This window comes from Rhinolophus sinicus, chromosome 4 (genome assembly GCF_057876585.1).
Source record: "Rhinolophus sinicus isolate RSI-liver-muscle chromosome 4, RSI-T2T, whole genome shotgun sequence".
Classification (NCBI taxonomy): domain Eukaryota; kingdom Metazoa; phylum Chordata; class Mammalia; order Chiroptera; family Rhinolophidae; genus Rhinolophus; species Rhinolophus sinicus.
The window spans coordinates 52,194,951-52,213,152 of NC_142504.1; the positions used below are offsets into that span (position 1 = coordinate 52,194,951).

General features: G+C 38.1%; 1 gene segment (V, D, J or C); it reads right to left on the reverse strand.

Annotated features, from left to right (window-relative positions):
• Positions 1-227: 227 nt before the first annotated feature.
• On the reverse strand, positions 228-11,522 carry LOC148758374 (T-cell receptor gamma chain C region C10.5-like). The segment is given in 6 exon segments: positions 228-828; positions 2,928-2,978; positions 3,170-3,217; positions 6,903-7,232; positions 10,634-10,709; positions 11,511-11,522. Coding segments are annotated over 6 exon segments (660 nt in total).
• Between the last annotated feature and the right edge of the window lie 6,680 nt (positions 11,523-18,202).

The following is an 18,202-nucleotide window of genomic DNA, read 5'->3' on the forward strand; positions in this document are numbered from 1 at the left end:
TGGTGACCTTTGAAAAAGAAGTAACCTGGCACCTTCGTTTGGTTCTGAGTCCCCTTGGAGCCAGTGCCCCAAAGAAAGCATCATGACCACTATCTCAGGGACAGATACAGAAATTAAGAATTGTCCATTGCTACAAACAATGCCGAATTTCATAGTTCGGTTGTCAGGCTCTTTCTTACCTTGGGCTTTCAATTAGATTTATCAAATTAAAGTACACAGACAAAAGCAGTGTTTCAATTTTTTAAATTTATTGTGCCTATTGTAAAAAACAAAGTACTTAATTCAAGCAGCAACTATGGTGGCTTCAGGGTATGTAAATGAAAAGCTGCAAGGCAGGTATTTGGTTAAAGGGCACGAAGACCATGCCTGGAAGCTGCATGTGGTCTACACTCAAAGGCATGATAATGTGGGTGGCTGTAGCTGCTGACAGAGACTCTGGAGACAGTGGTGCTAAAGGCTACCCCCTTGGCCCTCCCCCTGAGTAATGGCGGGATTAGTTATTGTTACAGATTGGAATAATCTGTGTGAGTAGTTTGCAAAACTGTTATGCAATAATAGCATCACAGAAAAATGCACATGTGAACTGAAATACACCAAGCCCAGAAAGGATTCCCAGCTAGATCCTCAGCAAACTCTGTCAGGGACAATAAACGAAGAAGAATTGACCTCTTTGTGCTACCATCTGTTACTGACTCTTTCCCTCGCCGCAGACTGCTATTCTCTTAAACAGACAGAAGGCGACGATGGCAAAGTAGATGACGCTCTTGAGCAGGAGGAGGAGGTAGGTGTAGTAGGCAGAGGTGTTGATGAGCTGCAGCTGCAGTGTACCTACGGAAAGTCATTTGGTCAGTTCCACCTGCCCGCTGGAAAGGAGAGGGACTATTAATGGGAGGGGTTACAATTATTTATCTCTTGTGATCTAAATGAAGTGGCACTGCTGCCCCACCAAAACCCAAAAGTAAACATCTTCTCACCACTAGCACCACCAACAAACAAGACAACTCAGCGTCCAGCTGCCAGACCAAGTCAATAAACACCCTCTGCTCAATTCTGTGGAACACTCCAAAATATTAAAAAGTAAGGCTGCATTTTCAATGAGTAAGTCCAATGAGAAAAAAAATTTGTGATAAATAGCGTTTAGCATTTCTTCTCCCCACCATGTCTCTAAGTAGTAATAATAGCTATTATTCATTAACCATTAACCAAACGCCACTTATTCTGAAAGCTTTGTATGCATAGCTTTAGTCTTACATAATTTTTACAATAACCTGTGAGATTATTATTTTTTCCCATTTTACAAAGAAACTGAGGGCAAAGAAAGTAATTTGTTTGGGTCATGCATTTGCTAAGTACCTGAAACCAAAAACATGACTTACAGAACACATTCTTAGCTACTCGGACTCTGCATCTCCAAGTGCAATAAGGGATAAACACAAATATAAAGATGAATTGCTGATATCGAAGCATCTGGGACATTACATGTTGTGTAAACAGTATGACTTGTACGAAGAGTACAGTCCATGAAAATACCGTGGTGTTCACAGTGGGTGGGTGGGAGGTTTTAGTAGAGTGCATTACATCACTAAGTAGTCAACCCAAATTCTCTGAAACTTTCGGAGGCAATGGCTCTCTCACCAATCTTTCCTGAGTGACTCTCATTGGGCTATGGCTCTATGGGTAATTGCACTTAATATCCTTTGAAATTTTGCAAGACATGTATGATATCAAGAAATAATTGATGACAGTGATGGCAGTCCAGACTGGCTGCTCAATGAAACACAAGGCCAAGTCCTTTCCTGTGGGAATTTTCCTTTGACATACTTTATCTTCATTGAGTGAGAATCCAGAATTATTAGCATGTGACGTGGAAAGGGACCTCAAGAGGTGATGTGCTCAGAACTCCTTGCCTTTGGTCAGGTAAGGTGTTAGCTGAGGTCCAGAACCTCCTTGATATTGGAAATGGAGGAGAAATTAACAGGGACAGAGCCAGTGCTTCTAACGGCTTTCCTTCTACATAGGGAGAAAGGGCCAGAAACTAGTACTTTGTGTGTGCCACCTAAATGAGACACCTTATGCTAGACAGTGCACATACGTGACCTTATCTCTTCAATAAATGAGTTAGGTGTATTATTCTTGGTTGGCAGATAAGGATAAGTGTTGCTCAAAAAATGTAAGTACCTATATTCATGCAAGTAATAATTAAGAGAATGGGGTTAAAGTCTGGTCTGCAGTACTCAGAAGCCCATGCACTCCCCCGACCCCAGCCACATGTCCATTGCATCTCAAGGCCTTTGGGTTCTCTTGCTCTATGACTTTATCTTAGGGGAAGAATCAATAACTGAGTAAGTGTAGGAACTCTTTTGTTAGATGGGCTGGGTTGAAACCCCAGATCTAGCTGTGTGGCATGGTGCAAGAGACTTAATTTTATCTCATCGCCCTCCTCTGAATAATGTGAAAAAATATTTTGTATCACTTTACAGGAGTATTTTAAGAATTTGAGAAGAACATGCTTTCAAAACACAGCACAAAGCCTTTTACATAAAAAGCTCTCAACAAATGTCAATTTGTGTTATTAACTATTAGCAAAAAAATAAGATTTTTAAAAAATCTAGAAGCAGTTTGACATCATGTATTTCCTAATCATTAGAAACAAAAGCCAAACGAATACATGAAGTTCATTGTTGAAATAATTCCAAGATACCACTGTGTCCTCTACTTTGCAGTGCTCTCATACCAAAATCCAGCATTTACTGTTTCAAGATGATTACTAAGAAATGATGGATTAACTTAAAGTATCACTCAGTCTGTTCTAAAAATCCAGCCATTCTGATTTTTCTACCGTAAGCAAGAGAAGTTCAAAAGTAAGCTGATTAGGAGGGAAAAAATGCTACAGCATGACATAAAGGCAAACTTGAACAAAAACTTACCACTTTGATCTTTCAAACAAGCTTTTTCCGTAGCATTGTTAGCATCGACCTCTACAAGAAAAGAGAGCAACTATTAATCCATTGTTTGTATGCATTATTCGACAGTGTGTGTCTGTGTGACAGATAGATGATAGCTAGATAGATCGATAGACAGATAGATAGAAAGTTCCAAAGTAAGCTGGTCAGGAGGGGAAAATGTTATAGCATTCATGACATAAACGCAAACATATACAAAAACTTACCACTTTGATCTTTCAAAGGTTTTTCTGTAGCATGATTAGCAGCTACCTCTACAAGAAATGAGAGCAACTATTAATTTACTGTTTGTATCCATGATTTGACACTGTGTGTCTGTGTGACACATAGATAGATAGATAGATAGATAGATAGATAGATAGATAGATAGATGATAGATAGACAGATAGATAACAGATGATGATAGACAGATGATAGATGATGATAGATAGATAGATGCCAGATAAAGAAAGAAAGAAAGAAAAAGAAAGAAAGAAAGAAAGAAAGAAAGAAAGAAAGAAAGAAAGAAAGAAAGAAAGAAAGAAAGAAAGAAAGAATCTGCTAGTAGAGAGAGAGCAGAGAGCCATTAAAAATATGAGCCCCACAGTTCTAGGAATAGTTGCTCAGATTCTATGTAATTCAGTAGACCTAGTTCACATGTTGTGTCTCTGCACCTGAAGAAGTTGAAGTTAATGAAGGATACATTCTTTTCCTTTTAATCACAACTGGAGGCTGCTACCCAAGACCACCTTGTTTTCCTCCTGCATTCATAGCTCCTAGCAGAGTTCTTGCCGCAAAGTAGCTGTTCAAAAAATACTTGTTGAATGGAAAAAATAAACAGGAAAAGGGGATGCTCTACAGTCTTTGGCACACACTGCTAGCATGAAGTCTTGGTACCAAAATAAATTTGTTTAATTCTGGAATCCAGAACAGAACCTTACACGTTTGAAGGAGTCTGGTTTAGGCAGATTTCCCATCTAAAAAAGGAGAGAAGCCATACCTTTCCAAGTCATGTATAGCGCCAGTTTCCCCATAATTTTCTAGAGCTGTGGTGTTTGTGGACATCACAACAATATTAACCAAATCTAATGTCTACGGAGTGATTATTATTGTGCCAGGTATTATGTTAAATGTTTCACATGTGTTATCTCATTTAATCCTCCAGTGACACTGAAGTGAGGACTCCATGTTACAGACCAGGAAGTGAGGTTTAGAGCGTATTAGTAACTTGGGGGCAGAGCCAGCATTGCAGGGATCGTTGAGGGCTATTAATGAGAATGAGCATGTAGAAAGCACTCTGTAAAAATAATCCACAGAAATGGAAAATAATCTATAGAGAGTCAACACAATCCACCGTCGTGAGCACTAAAAGCATCTTCTCTTCCACATATCTTAACTATGCTTAGCAAATGAGCTTTTTATTACAGAAGCTCGGCATTCAGTGCAATTCTTTCAAAGAATAGAAAGATAGACCAAGTCACATTCATAGTTCTCTGACTATATGTATAAAGCCTGAGGTGAGAGTGGTATTTATCTACAACGTTAAAAAAAGCAAATATGCATAAAAGACACAGTGTCTTAAAAAGATCATCGATCCTCGGACGGAGGAAAACAGTCTGGTGCTTTCGGTTTATCCTTTTTCTTCTAGGTGTGTTCTTGTCCATATGGACATGCTCTCGTCTGCAATTTTATGCAGTCAACGAGATCTTTTTGTGGTGTGTGTGCTCTAAAACATGTGGGTTTGAGGTACAGGCTTTGGGGTAAATCCCATGATTGAAAATTTTAGTATAGTCCTGTTTAGATGTTAAAATATCCTCAAGGACTGACTTTAATATGTCTTTAAAGTCTCTCTTTTCCTGACAGTGACTTTATTTATTAAAAGATAAATAAAAATCTCTTACTACCATGCACTGATTGAGGTAGGAACAATAAAGTAACAATTTTCCATAATAAAATCTGTATGTGAACTCATATCCTAAGTTCTCTTTCTCAGTCGAGGTTGGTGGGAAACTTGGACCAGATTAGTTTTATCTCTCTTCAGAATCACTTCATGTATTTGTGCCTCCATGTCATGATTCCAGCTTTTATCAAAAACAAAAAACAACAAGCGAAAACCTTCCAATTCACAGCTTAGAAATCTGCTGTGGAATGACTTTAACAGAAATGCCTGCGTTAGCTTTGCAGCCATGAGAAGCCCACGGGAGACATTTGTTTCAGACAGTAAGTGCCAAGTAACGCACATTATAAAGCGATACTTCTCTCCTTTATGATCATCACCATGGAACTTACTCTACTCCTTACTCTACTCCTGATAACTAGAAAATCAAAACCTAATAGGACACTTAAGCCCAGTGGTTATACTAAACTTGGGCTTTTGCATACTTGCTCTCCTTCTGTTTTCAGCTGTAGAAATTATTAGTGTTATGTTTGAATCTACTTTAGATTTAGGAAAGGATATAAATGAACATATGAATAAATACATCCATGTTATATTTTTGAAAGGAAGTGTTTTCACCTACATTGTTTCATTTCCTCTTTCTTATCCCAGCCCCAGGAGAAAGCCAGGGTAAGTGTTCGAACCAAATTTGATCATTTGGGAAACTCAGGTCCCAGAAGATAAAGACTCACTTCAGGAATTCAGAGCTGTGCCCAGGGAGGGTCCTAGCTCACCTTGCTATGTGCTTGTTCCCTTGCTAACAAGGGCTGGTTTACCACTGGGGACAGTACCAGCGGGTTCCGTCTTGCGGGGAGCTCTGGGGTCTCTGGTACCTCATGTTAATGCTCCAGACTTTAGGTTCTGAGTCTAGTGGGTTCCTGGACCCCTGCCAGGGCAGGGCCATTCAGCCCTCTGCCCACACTATCCAAATATGTACAGCGTCTGAATCATGGGCACTCCTTTGGGACATCACGGGGGACGCTGAATGATTAGAAGAGTATGTTCTCTTTACTGAGTGCGTCCTCCTTGGGACAGCAGTGCGTCCTGGTTCATTCATCCACACCTCCCTTCCTGGCCTGGCACACGCTCAGCTGCTGAGCATGTGTGTCGAGCAGCATTTCCACTGGCAAGAGATATTTTCATCAGGGGGAATGGAAATATGTTTCTACATGGTAACCTCACCCTACCTTTAACTATGACATTTTACCCTTTGGTAGTATATAAAACACAAATCTAAAAAACCTAAGACCATGATGAAACTGCAGCCATTAAATTATTCTATTGTTTCATGGAGCTTCGATCTTGCTCCCTCAGATGAACACCCTTTTGTCACCTAATAACTCCCTGTTAATGGGTTATACTGTCAGTATAGCAAAACTGAAGCGACAGTGACTTTTCTTGCTTAGTAGAACATTCCTGAAAGATGTATCATTATTCTTATTTCCTGGTCAAGTAAAATCATCAAAAGTGGATGTTTTTAAAGCATTTACTGTGTGCTAAATAGCTAGGTGCTTTCAAATATGTTATTTCAGTTAACCTATGCAACTTAAAAACATCACTGTGACCTTTATATTTTGGATGATAAAAGTGAGGCTGAGAAAAGTGAAGTAAATTTTTCTGTTTCTTTTTCTTTTTTACATTCTATGGGGAAATTGGACATTTATGCCAGTATTAAATGTAGCAACACTTAAGATACATGCGCTGCCAAAAAATGTATACAAGTGGAAACTTTGGTCAACGTTGCTCAAGCAGGAGTTCGCTGTAATCATAAGTATCTGGACGCCGATGGTAACCACTTTGAGTACCTCTTGTAATTGCAGAAGTTGAATGTGACTTGTATTCATCTTTTCTTATGAGTATATATTGAGTATTTCAATTTTAATAGCTTTTTCCTCTCTTAGAATATGTATACATTTTTTGGGGCATCCTCTTTATATATGTAAACTAATACTTGACAGAAAAGGAGGGGCATGCCCTTTGAAAAAGTATTCTGCGAGATTGTATTTATATTTATGTACACATACCTTTCTTCATTGAAGGAAAAAGAATCTCTTGATCAACTCCATTTACATTATTCTCGTGTCTGACTATACATTTGTGCTCTTTATTCATTGAGTTCGCAGTCAGGGTCAGCCAGCTGAATTTCATGTATGTGTCGTTAGTCTTCATGGTAGTTCCCTGCTGGGATTCCAGAATGGTATTGCTGTTCTTTTCCTTCCAATGTACCTTAATAACATCAGGGAAAAAATTCTCAAGAAGACAAAGATATGTTCCAGCCTTTTGGCGGTTTATTTCAGCCGTTGAAGGAAGAAAAATAGTGGGCTTGGGGGAGAATTCAGAACCAAACTTTCTATCTGTGGGAGGAAATGGGATAGCAATTAAGAAGAATCATTAGAAAAACACAAACATTGTGTGGTTTAGAGCACCCTAGAGCAAAATAAAAGTAAGAAAAATTGCCTTTGAATTAGTGCTTATCATGACCTTTCATCCACAATAGACTGTGAAGTGCTTATTGTTCTTACTTTCTGATGGAAAAAGACATTCAAGAGGTCCAGTAACTTGCCCAGAGACATAGCTATTAAATGCCACAGCTTGGATTAAAATGTAGCCTTTGCTTCTCTCCACATGCTAAGATGGGGTATGACTTTTAACTTCTCCATATCAAGGCTTCCAACTTTTGTGAACGTATATATATTTTTAAATCTCTTTTGTACTATCAAAGTGGAGCCTGTTTTCAAGGTGGAGTGTGGATGGAGGGGAGGAGACCCGGTAACTTAGATGATCTCTACAGATGAGAATCTTTGGTCATTTCTAAAGTACTTCCCTGTCTCTTGCCATGAATTTTGTAACTCAAGCTCGCTTTGGTCAAGTCACACATTCTCATGTCCTGCAACTCTGTGGAAACTCACTCTTCATTTAATTGATTCTGGAATGCTCCATATTATCTTTTTCCTGTATAAATAAATGCCAGAAGGAAGTTTCTCATTTTTTCTAAGCAATACCCGGTGACTTGTTTCAATGGGAATCTACTTCCACATGCACTTAACAGCCTATCAAGTTGAGCTTTCAGCTTCAAATGTGGACCCCATGCCCACTTCTGAAGTAATGGAGTTCTCCAAATTGATCTCTAATTTTATATGATATATGAATTTCACATCTGAACCACTCCAGATTTTTGAGTAGGGCATTATTTAAAGTTGCACCTCCAAACTATTTATGATGCCTTGAATTTCAAAGCAAAATAGCATTATTTCCAAAACTTCTATTAAAAATTATGGATTATTTTCAGAAATGCTCATATTAGTCTTATTAAGTAAATGTCCTGAACAGAATTTTAGTTCACTTTAGAAAATGCTTACCAAAAGCACATTTCAGTTTGGAATTTCATGTGAAGTTTAAGCATGACTGATATACCCTAGTTTGAGTATACCATATTTTGACTCTCAGTGTCTCCCCCAAAATTTGTATTTACACTATCAGGTTGTTGAGCCGTTCTAGAGCTCCACCATTTTTGTTGTTTTCTTCTGCTGAATAAAATGTATATATAATTGGTGTAAGGTTAAAAGCTATGGTTCTAGAGTTTCCTGCAGACATAATGTGAAAATATGTAACAAAACATCGTATGTTTCCAAAGCTTTCACCTGAATGCTGAATTTTACTTCATGATACATTTATTGTTAATCTAACGATTGAAATTATAAATGTTAGACCCCTTTCCTATTTGATATCAAACTGAAAGACAAGTGCTTTACTAATATTCTCTTTGTGCTAGCTTGGAGTTAGTTTAATAATTCCAAGAGCAATTTTTTAAGAAAAAAGAATTGGATTTCTCGTTTGAGAAGAAAAGGAAAGAAAAATCTTGAAAATTTCTGCCTCTGTAGCAAATCTTGTGATTTTTATACTACAGCAATGAGAAACAATGTTGAGATTTTCAATCATGCTGTAAATATAATTATGTGATAATGTGCTTATTTTATTTTCATATATCTTGCTATTAGTGCAGTGGTATTTTATTGATTATAATCGTTAGACACTGTATATTTCTCCAACCATATACTTTGTTTTTAAAAAACATGGTATATAAAATAAGAAAGTGTTCAATTGTACATTATAATTACATAATGTTAGTCTTTTGTCAATATATTAAATAATCTGATTTTCATTTTAGGAATTTTTTCTTCATACTAATACTTCTGATTCATTATACTAAAGATTTTGAAAATTAAATGATAAACTTGGAAAATTTCTGTGTGATAAAACATTATTCTTATCATCCATCCCTTTTCCTTAGCTAGATTCTTTGTCATTTTTCTCAAGATAAAATTAATCTTGAACTTCCATAACTTTCTCAATGTAATAGTTAACTGAATGTTAAATAGTTTACTTGATCATCTATGGTTAGTTCCTATGTTTGGATAATTGTATCACATGTTTTTTCTTACATTCCTTTTTTAAACTTTGACAATGGTTTTTTATGGTCAAACAGTTTTATAATGCAAAGAATGGAAACCGGGTTAAAAAAAAAATAAGCCTGTCCAATACATTTATATACATTCATTTGCATAATCAAATAATACATTTGAGTTAAATTGTCTGAGTTGTTTAAATTTATTAAGATGCAGCAGTATGAATTCTACATAAATTTACCAAATGTCAACAAAATTTTCAGTTGAAAATATATTGAAACTTACGTATTGATATTGTGTTCTCTATTTTTTCTTCTCATTTTTCTTTTCTCAAATAAGTAGTTATAGCTATTTTATGTTTACATATGAATTTCAAACTTATGATATTTCTAACTGTATTTAATTGACTTTACATATTGACCATTTTCTGTATGAATTTAAAAATTTTTTCTGATAACTATGAGCATTAAGCGCAAATTTACTGGCTATAAATTGTAGGGCCAATAAATGTTGGTGTTAGAGATGATATCAGTTAATATAAAGGAATAAGATTTAAAGCACATAAAACAATAAGAAAATTAAAAGCAAGCACATGTTAATCTCATTTTTCATGCCAAATAGGAAAAAGTGGTGATGAAGAGAAACAAATACCTCCAAATCAAATTCTTTTTTTTTTTTTTTTGAACATTTAGAAGTAGAGCTGAATTCTCTGGGGAATTTCTGCTCTGTCTGTATTATAAGCTGCAAAAAAACTCTTCATACTGGATACGATTCTCTCTTTACATTTGGTTTTGGAGAACACCCATCCAGCCCCTACGATATGTTACAGTGCACAAGTACTTGATTCATGCCATGTCAATCAATTCCCATGCAACCCCTCTGGATGCATGCTTATCCCATTTTATGGATTAAGAAATTGAGGCCAGGGAATAATCGCCCAAGTTTGCATTAGCAGTAATTGGTGGAACTGGAGCTCCAGACCATCCTGATTCCACAGCCCTGGCTCTTTCACCATCAGAAAAGAAAATGAGTCAATTCACAAAACTAACCTATGATAATCAACTTTGTTCTTGGGCCAAACACTTCCATGATAGTTACATGCATTGTACATGAGCATTTTCTACAAATCCAAACATACACAATAGCCAAACACTATTACATTATTTGCACAGTGTTAACTATACATGTCTTTATTAAAACGATTTGTTTTTGCAATCTCTCCTAAGATTTCTACATCTAATCCCTATCACATTCCTGTTTTTCCTAAATGTTCTTACTATTATTCCAATTTGATTGTTCCTTGTCTTCCCTCTATTACCTTGAAAAAACTGCCTTCTTCTGGTACCTACCTGTGATGACAAGTTTTGTTCCATCACTGAAGATTTTTCTATCATAATTCCACAGTGATTTAACCCATATCAAAAACTATAGACTAATGTAACTTCTCTGAGTTTTTGAAATGCTAGTGGAACCATTGTGGGCTGCAATTCAAGACATCAGGTTCTAGTCCTGGTTCATTTTGCTCATAACAAGTTGTGTGGCCTAGCAAATCAAGTAAATTAAAGTTTTTCGTGTTTTATTTGTCTGAAAACAATGATGTTACTATCAATTCAACATCACTACCAGTGCCAAAGAGAGACCAAAGTGAAACAAGAGTTGAAAAGCAATTTGATTAAAACACAATGGAAATAAAAGATTATAATAATTATTAACAATTGGATTTTGATAACTCTGTGTTCCAATATGACATTGTAATCACTTGGCACCAAATCTGGACCTCATGAAGGAATTCATCATTTGGGGGTTGCAGTAAAATGGGTGGCAATGCATTCCACTTTGCTGTAATGCATCTGGAATTTTGAAAGCCATCACCACAGCAAATGTGCCTAATTAATAAGCAACCATTTGTCTTGTCTTATCTGCATTTCCAGTCTTAAGAAAATCAAAGGGAACTTTGGCTAAAGCCAAATAATATGCGGTCACTATATGGAACTGCTTATCTCTTGTTATCCAAAACAAATAGCTCTTTCCCCATCAACAACACAATCTATTGACTTTCCAAGCTTTCACCAGAAATTTCAGCCTCAAACGGACATCTTTCCAGCTCATGCCGAAAGTTCAGCTTGAAGCTCCTGGCATTGGGCCTTCAAGCCAGAATGACTAGAGAAATGGCAGGATGCCTGGCCTCAAATCCTCTTACTGTCATCATAGATCACTGAAACGTACCTGGCTCACCATATCTTCTGAGGGTCACCATCTGGGAAGGTCATTAAATGTTATAGTGCCCATGGCACTGATGCAGTGGTAGTGCAGACTGGGTTTCTTTAAGGGCCATTTCTTCCATTTTCTAAAATGGATGTCGAAGGCAACAGTCACTCTTTTACTTCAGTTTCCTCCTAAAGGACTCTCATGCATTGAAATCCTGTTTTCATTGAGATGTGATTGACTTAACTCTTCTACCTTTGAGCATAAAATTTTACCCTGTGCTTCTTGCTAGATAATTATAGGCCTTTTTTCTTCTGGTTTTTGTAGTGCTTTTGATCTCCTGTTTTTATTCCATGGTCTGACTGTAACTTATGTATTTGATGTTAGGCCTTCTCAAATAGATTTTGAAAATAGGTTGTTTATAGAAATGACAAATAGTTTGTACATTATACCTTGTTTCTTTTTCTTATTTCTTCTTCAGAAGTTGATAGTTTAATAAGGCCGAACTTGAAGATGACACGAGAGATGCGAACCCTAGCTCTGTGATGTGGATGCAAAACATGCAGAATTCCAATAGACTGAAAGTGCCAGAACACAGGTGAGGCTTTTGTTCCCAAATTACCCCTCACAAACAGAGGTTTCCTGATATTTCAGTCCTTGTGTAAGCTCTCATATTAAGAGAGCTCTTCCGATATGCTGCTTTGATCAAATAATACTCTTTGGACAAGATATCAACCTGAAACAGTTAATTTTTAAAATTTATTTTAAACAATACTAGTTTAAGAGTCAGAACACAATGAAGAAATTTAACATGGATTTGGTAAATATTACTTGGAACTAATGTCTCTACAATTTAGGATTACATTATACATGTATAGAATAACAGGATAAATGAAAAACATGAAACAAAAAAGTGCTTTTTTAAATTTTGTCAGTGGGTAATAGTCTCTTCAGATTAAATTTCCAGTGATGTCATCATATGGGGATCTCAAAGCAGACACTGAAATGACTTCGAAAGTTGCTTTAAAGTAGTTGTTTTAGATGCATGTGAAGAGTCCGAATTAAATATTGAATGAAATGTGAGGAAAAAAAAAATATTTCTCACCTGATATTGTATTGATATAATTTTTAACTTTGTAGCTACAATCCAATTAAGAAATTAAATATTATAAGTGGATGTTTGACTTTTATCTACATCAATATAAATGTATATACGCAAGTTGCAACACCCTTTCCTTTTTTTCACTTCTAGATATTTCTACTGCAAAATGAGAGATCACCTTATATTTAGGCTAATGATATCTGAGCTAATACTCCAATCATTTTTAGAAGGAGATGCCAATTAGTCTTAGAAATTGAAAGTATTTTGCAAATACTGACCACTTGTTCAGTGACAAGGTGGGAATTAATATATTTATCTGTATTCCTGATTTCATAAAAACTCCAATGGTAGTAATTTGAATTCTGGAGCGTTCACATTTATATCACTGATCATGTCCTAGCCTTTGTGGCAGGCAATTTCTATATTTAATTTCATTTGATCCTCACAACATCCACTTGAGATGGTTGTTACATAGGTAGAAAAAATGGATGGAAATATATCAAAATGTTAAAAGCAATGTGCCAATATTAAATTTAATTTTATTTTATTTTTGTATTTCCAATTTTCTCTTTAATGGGCATGCAGCATTTTTATAATTTTAATAAAGCAATGACCAGTGAATCAAAATTTATTTGCTAAAAGATGGTTATGCAAAAAGTGATAGTCCAAGAATCAGAGTCTCATTTTCCCTGCACCACACTCTCCTCAAAAACATTTTTCAGGACCCTCATGAATTATATCTGTGTCATCATTTTTTAATTTGATGGCTACAACTTACATTGAGTACATAGTCAGTTGGAAGAAAGAGGACAACAAAGTTGCTTTTCAGTTTATGAATTCACTTGTCATATGCTCAGAACCACAAAGAAACCGAAATCTATCATTTGTTTCATGTTTTTCAGTGCTTTATCAAACTCTGTGAAAAGTCATTTGAATGGATCTGGTAGGCTAGAACATCCTCGTGAGATGTATCTCATCCAGACAAAATTTCATCTCTAAGAATGATGAGAATGAAAATTTACTGGACTGAATTTAGAAAAAGATAACTCCAGCCTAGGACATTCTTGAATATGGTCATGAACCTAAATATTTTGATATTTGATATTAATCATCTGCTGACCAAATTTAGCAAGTTTTGGTTCATTTTTTCCCATTGGTTATTTCTGGAATCAAATAAATAAAATACATAAACTTCTTTACCAATCTTTCAACAGAAAATACCAAATGGCCTGAACATTTCCGCCCCTTCTGGCCTCACAGGTTCTCTAACCAGTTAACTCCTCGTTAGTGTTAGTGACCTCCGTGGGACATCAGGCAGACACCTGCCTCCAAGGACCCAGACGGTGTCCCCATTCTCTCCAGAATTCCCACCAGACTGGGATCGAATCTGTGGGGAGCCATGGTTTCTTGCAGCCCTGAACCTTGCAGACTGGCTCGGTTTCTGCCCCCATAACATTGTCTCTGCCTTATCTGAGAAGCACCTAACGGCTGCTGAGGAATGTGGTGAAAACGGCCAGTTCCCAGACACAGAAAACTAAGGGCTTTCTGGACAATTGGTAGGTTCTGTCTCCTTGAGATATTTACTTTTGTGAGTTTCAGTGACCTTGTATCTTCTATGTCAAAGTAAGGTTGAAGCTGGAAAGATTTACTTTCACTGAGATAATGCATATCTTCTTCGTTTAACTGCACGTACTCAAATTGTATATATTGGTTAGAGATAATAAACTCAGGGCTTCAGCATGACTGAAGACCGGCCGCATTAGCATTTGTGTGTGTCTTTTATTTCATTCCCACTCCCCCATTCAGGTACTGATCGACTCGTGGCGGCTGGCCCGTCACACTTGGCGCCCGAACAGGGACCTGAATACGGGGGTAACAGTGAGGAACACCACGTGGCGAGGGCCCAGCTCGTAGAGAGCTTATCAGTGGATGCGTGGTGAGTAAGGCACAATACCCCTCGGTCGAATGAATGTGTGAGTGAGTGATAGTTCCACGACTTCTTGTCACGGAGCTTGATTGGGCCCTAATCTGCGGTTCCGGTTCTGTCATACGGCATAACGGCGACTGGGCTTTACAGTCCACCTGTCCGGGGGTTTATACCGGAGCGCCTTAGCCAAGACAGATTTGGCTCCGCGAGGGGCACGGCCAGACGGGCATCAGAGTGTTTTCTTTGTTTGAAAGAAGGGCCGAGTTAGGGTGAAGGATGGGTCACGCTAGCAGCAAGGACCTGTATGTTAGAGGACTTAAGAAATTGCTTGCCGCCCGTGGCAGTCGGGTGAGCAGAGAACAGTTAGATAAGTTTTTAGAATTTGTAAAAGAAGTTTGTCCATGGTTTCCAGAAAAAGGCACTGTCAGTCTGGAAACTTGGGAGAAAATGGGAGAGCAGTTACAAGATTATTATGCTGCCCACGGACCTCAGCAGATCCCTGTAGAAACATTCGGGTTGTGGACCTTGATTAGAGATTGTTTAGATCTCAGGCGTAAGAGCTGTAAGCTAGAGAAAGTAAAACAAGCTGGCAATGAAGAAATTCTTTCATCTGCCGCTTCTCTGGCAGAGAGAGAAAAGGGGGAGGAAGCCAAACCCACAGAAGAACTTTTTAAAGATACAGAGCCTATTTATTATGAACCTCCGGTCGAGGACTGGGAAGATTTAGACTCTCAGGATCAGGAAGACTTAGAGGATGAAGCAGCCAAATATAATAGGAACAAATACCCTCCTTTGGTGGCTATGGCTCAAGAAGGCAGACAACCTGCAGGCACTACACTTTCTTTTGCAGATCAGCTAAAAAAGATTCAGGGACAGCTGATTGAACTTAAAGTTGCTGTGGATGGAGGAAATTGTCCTCGGAGTCCCCAGATTCCTTTTAGAAATCAATGGAATCCTCGGGGTAAAGATCCCCCTTGGAAGCAGAGGTGCAAAGATTACAAGCTGCACTCACTTCCCTCTCTGTTCAAATGCAATTAGTCCAGGCTCAACAGACTGGGCCTTTATTAAAATCTCAATCAAAATAAAAGCCTAGGTTACAATTAAGCTCTCCTCCAAGTGTAGTTGCAGGGCTAGATCCACTGCCCGAGGCCCCTGTTGTAGCCCCTGTGACAATGAGACAACTACCAGGCGTAAAAGATCAAAGGTTCCCCCCTACAAAAGAGTTTACAAGCTGCTAGTACAGGACCAACTTTAAAAGGGACACATTGCTTCCTCCAATTCTCCCTGGAATTATCCCATTTTTGATATTATGAAAAAAAAAAAATCTGGTAGATAGAGATTATTACAAGATTTAAAAAAAGTTAATAAAACCATAAAATTAATGGGAGCCTTACAGACAGGCTTGCCCTGTCCTGCAGCCATACCAAAAAAACACATATAAAATTGTTTTGGACTTAAAAGATTGTTTTTATACTACACCTTTAAATCCTGATGACTGCCCTAGGTTTGCTTTCAGTGTTCCTTCTGTTAATTTACAAAAACCTTTTAAGAGATATCATTGGCTAGTGCTACCTCAAAAAATGGCTAGTAGCCCTACATTATGTCAAAAATTTGTATCAGCTGCTATAAAACCTACCTAAAGGACATTTTCAGATATTTACATCATCCACTACATGGATGACATAATTCTTGCCCACTCTTGTGAACCAAAGTTGCTTGCTGCTTTTGCTCATTTACAAAAAAAAACTCCTCAATTATGGGCTGGTTATAGCCCCAAAAAAAATTCTGCAAGTGCTTCCTTACTCTTATCTGGGATATTGTTTAATGCCTCAGGCCATTGTGCCTCAAAAAATACAAATCCGGCGAGATTGTTTAAAAACATTAAATGATTTCCAAAAGCTACTGGGAGACATTAACTGGATTAGACCTCAGTTGCGGTTGACAACCGGTGAATTACAACCTTTGTTTAAAATATTACTTGGGAAAGCTGATCCTACTTCTCCCCGCGAGATAACACGGGGAAGAGGCTTTGCTTGTATTTCTCCAGGTCCGGAAGAAAAACCTTTGTGAATTCCTGGTCGGTGTTAAACCATACCATGAACAACAGCCCACAGAAGAAAAGACATCTATAGATACCAATCCACGCCCCTAGGGTGTGAAAAAGCTCTCACTTTCTGCAGCTGCAGAAGGACTTTCCACTTCAGACCCTGTTAAATAGATAAAGACTTTGGGTAGAGGTTTTGCTGGGGATATTGCTATTCTGTTTATTGTTCTGTTTATTTTACATAGTCCTCAGATGTGGACAAATAGCCCTCCGACAGGCTGTAAATGAAATAACTACACGTTCTGTGTTTCTCATACTTCAAAAACAAAAAAGGGGGAGATGTAGTCACACAACAGCCTAGCCGACTGTCCCCCCATGTCTTTCCTTAAGGAAAGAAGAGCCTGTAAGACTGTGCCTTTTTAGGAACTTTGCTTATCTCTATATTTTACACCTTATGTCTCTCTGTCTGGTCCCCAAAAGATGGTTTGCAGCCAAAGACGGGTAAGATATCTCACGGGAGATACAACCTAAGCCAGGCAAAACCGAGTGGGGACCCCCAATGAGCTGCCTTAAAAGATCCAAAAAGGAGCCTTGCCTCCCCTTCCCCCTGCCTGGGAAAAGCCACTGCTGTCTCTGGCTTTCCTCACAGGAGATCGGTAGCCAATGACGGGTAATGATCAGTAAGCGTTTTTACAACCTAAGACAGGAGTCGATCGCTTTGATGATTGATATCCAATGACGGGTAAGTAAAAATGTCTGTACTGACCACCTAAGCCAGACACGATCTCAAAAATAAAAAATAAAAAAGGGGGATATGTAGGGAGCTGGAGCATTAAGGGTTAAGAAAATGTAACTTCAAGCAGAGTTTGGGAGGATCGCTAAGGGAAACTCCGATAAGCATAAAGAACAAACAGACACCTGCTGTTCTAGGGATGAGAAATTACCAAAGAGATAAAGACAGTCAGGGCCAAACTTTGAGAAAACATAACTAATCTGTACTTGCTGCCTCAGCTGCTCTATGTAATCTTGTTTCTGTGTGTATAAAAGAAAGCTGGCTTCATGATGAAATTCAAAGTATGAGAGAAGCTAAACCCTTAAAATTTGATGCAGCTCAGGCTGCCTCTGAGTTTGTTGATGTTCTTAGGAATGTTTTGCCCTCTATGCCTTATATTACCCATTCTGTTATAATATTTCTTACATTGGGCATCTGTGTCTGCTTGGTTTCTGTGCCTACTCCCCATCCTCATCAGATGTTTCATCAACAAAATGTTAGACTTACGAGCTGACATCCATCAGCTTGAGCTCAAGGCGAAGCCTTAAGTCTTTCTCCCCCATGCATTTAGAGGGGCGGGTTAGTCAACGACGGGCAAATACTTGGGAGCCGCTTCAACACCTAAGACAGGGCTTGTATTAATAAAATATGAGTACCAATGACGGGTAAGTTGAGGCAGGCGTCCTGGGATGCCTAAGACAGGCGCCGTCACCTCGCCATCCTGGCTGGATGGACTTTGCTTTTATAAAATAAAAAAGGGGGAGATGTGGGGAGCCATGGTTTCTTGCAGCCCTGAACCTTGCAGACTGGCTCGGTTTCTGCCCCCATAACATTGTCTCTGCCTTATCTGAGAAGCACCTAACGGCTG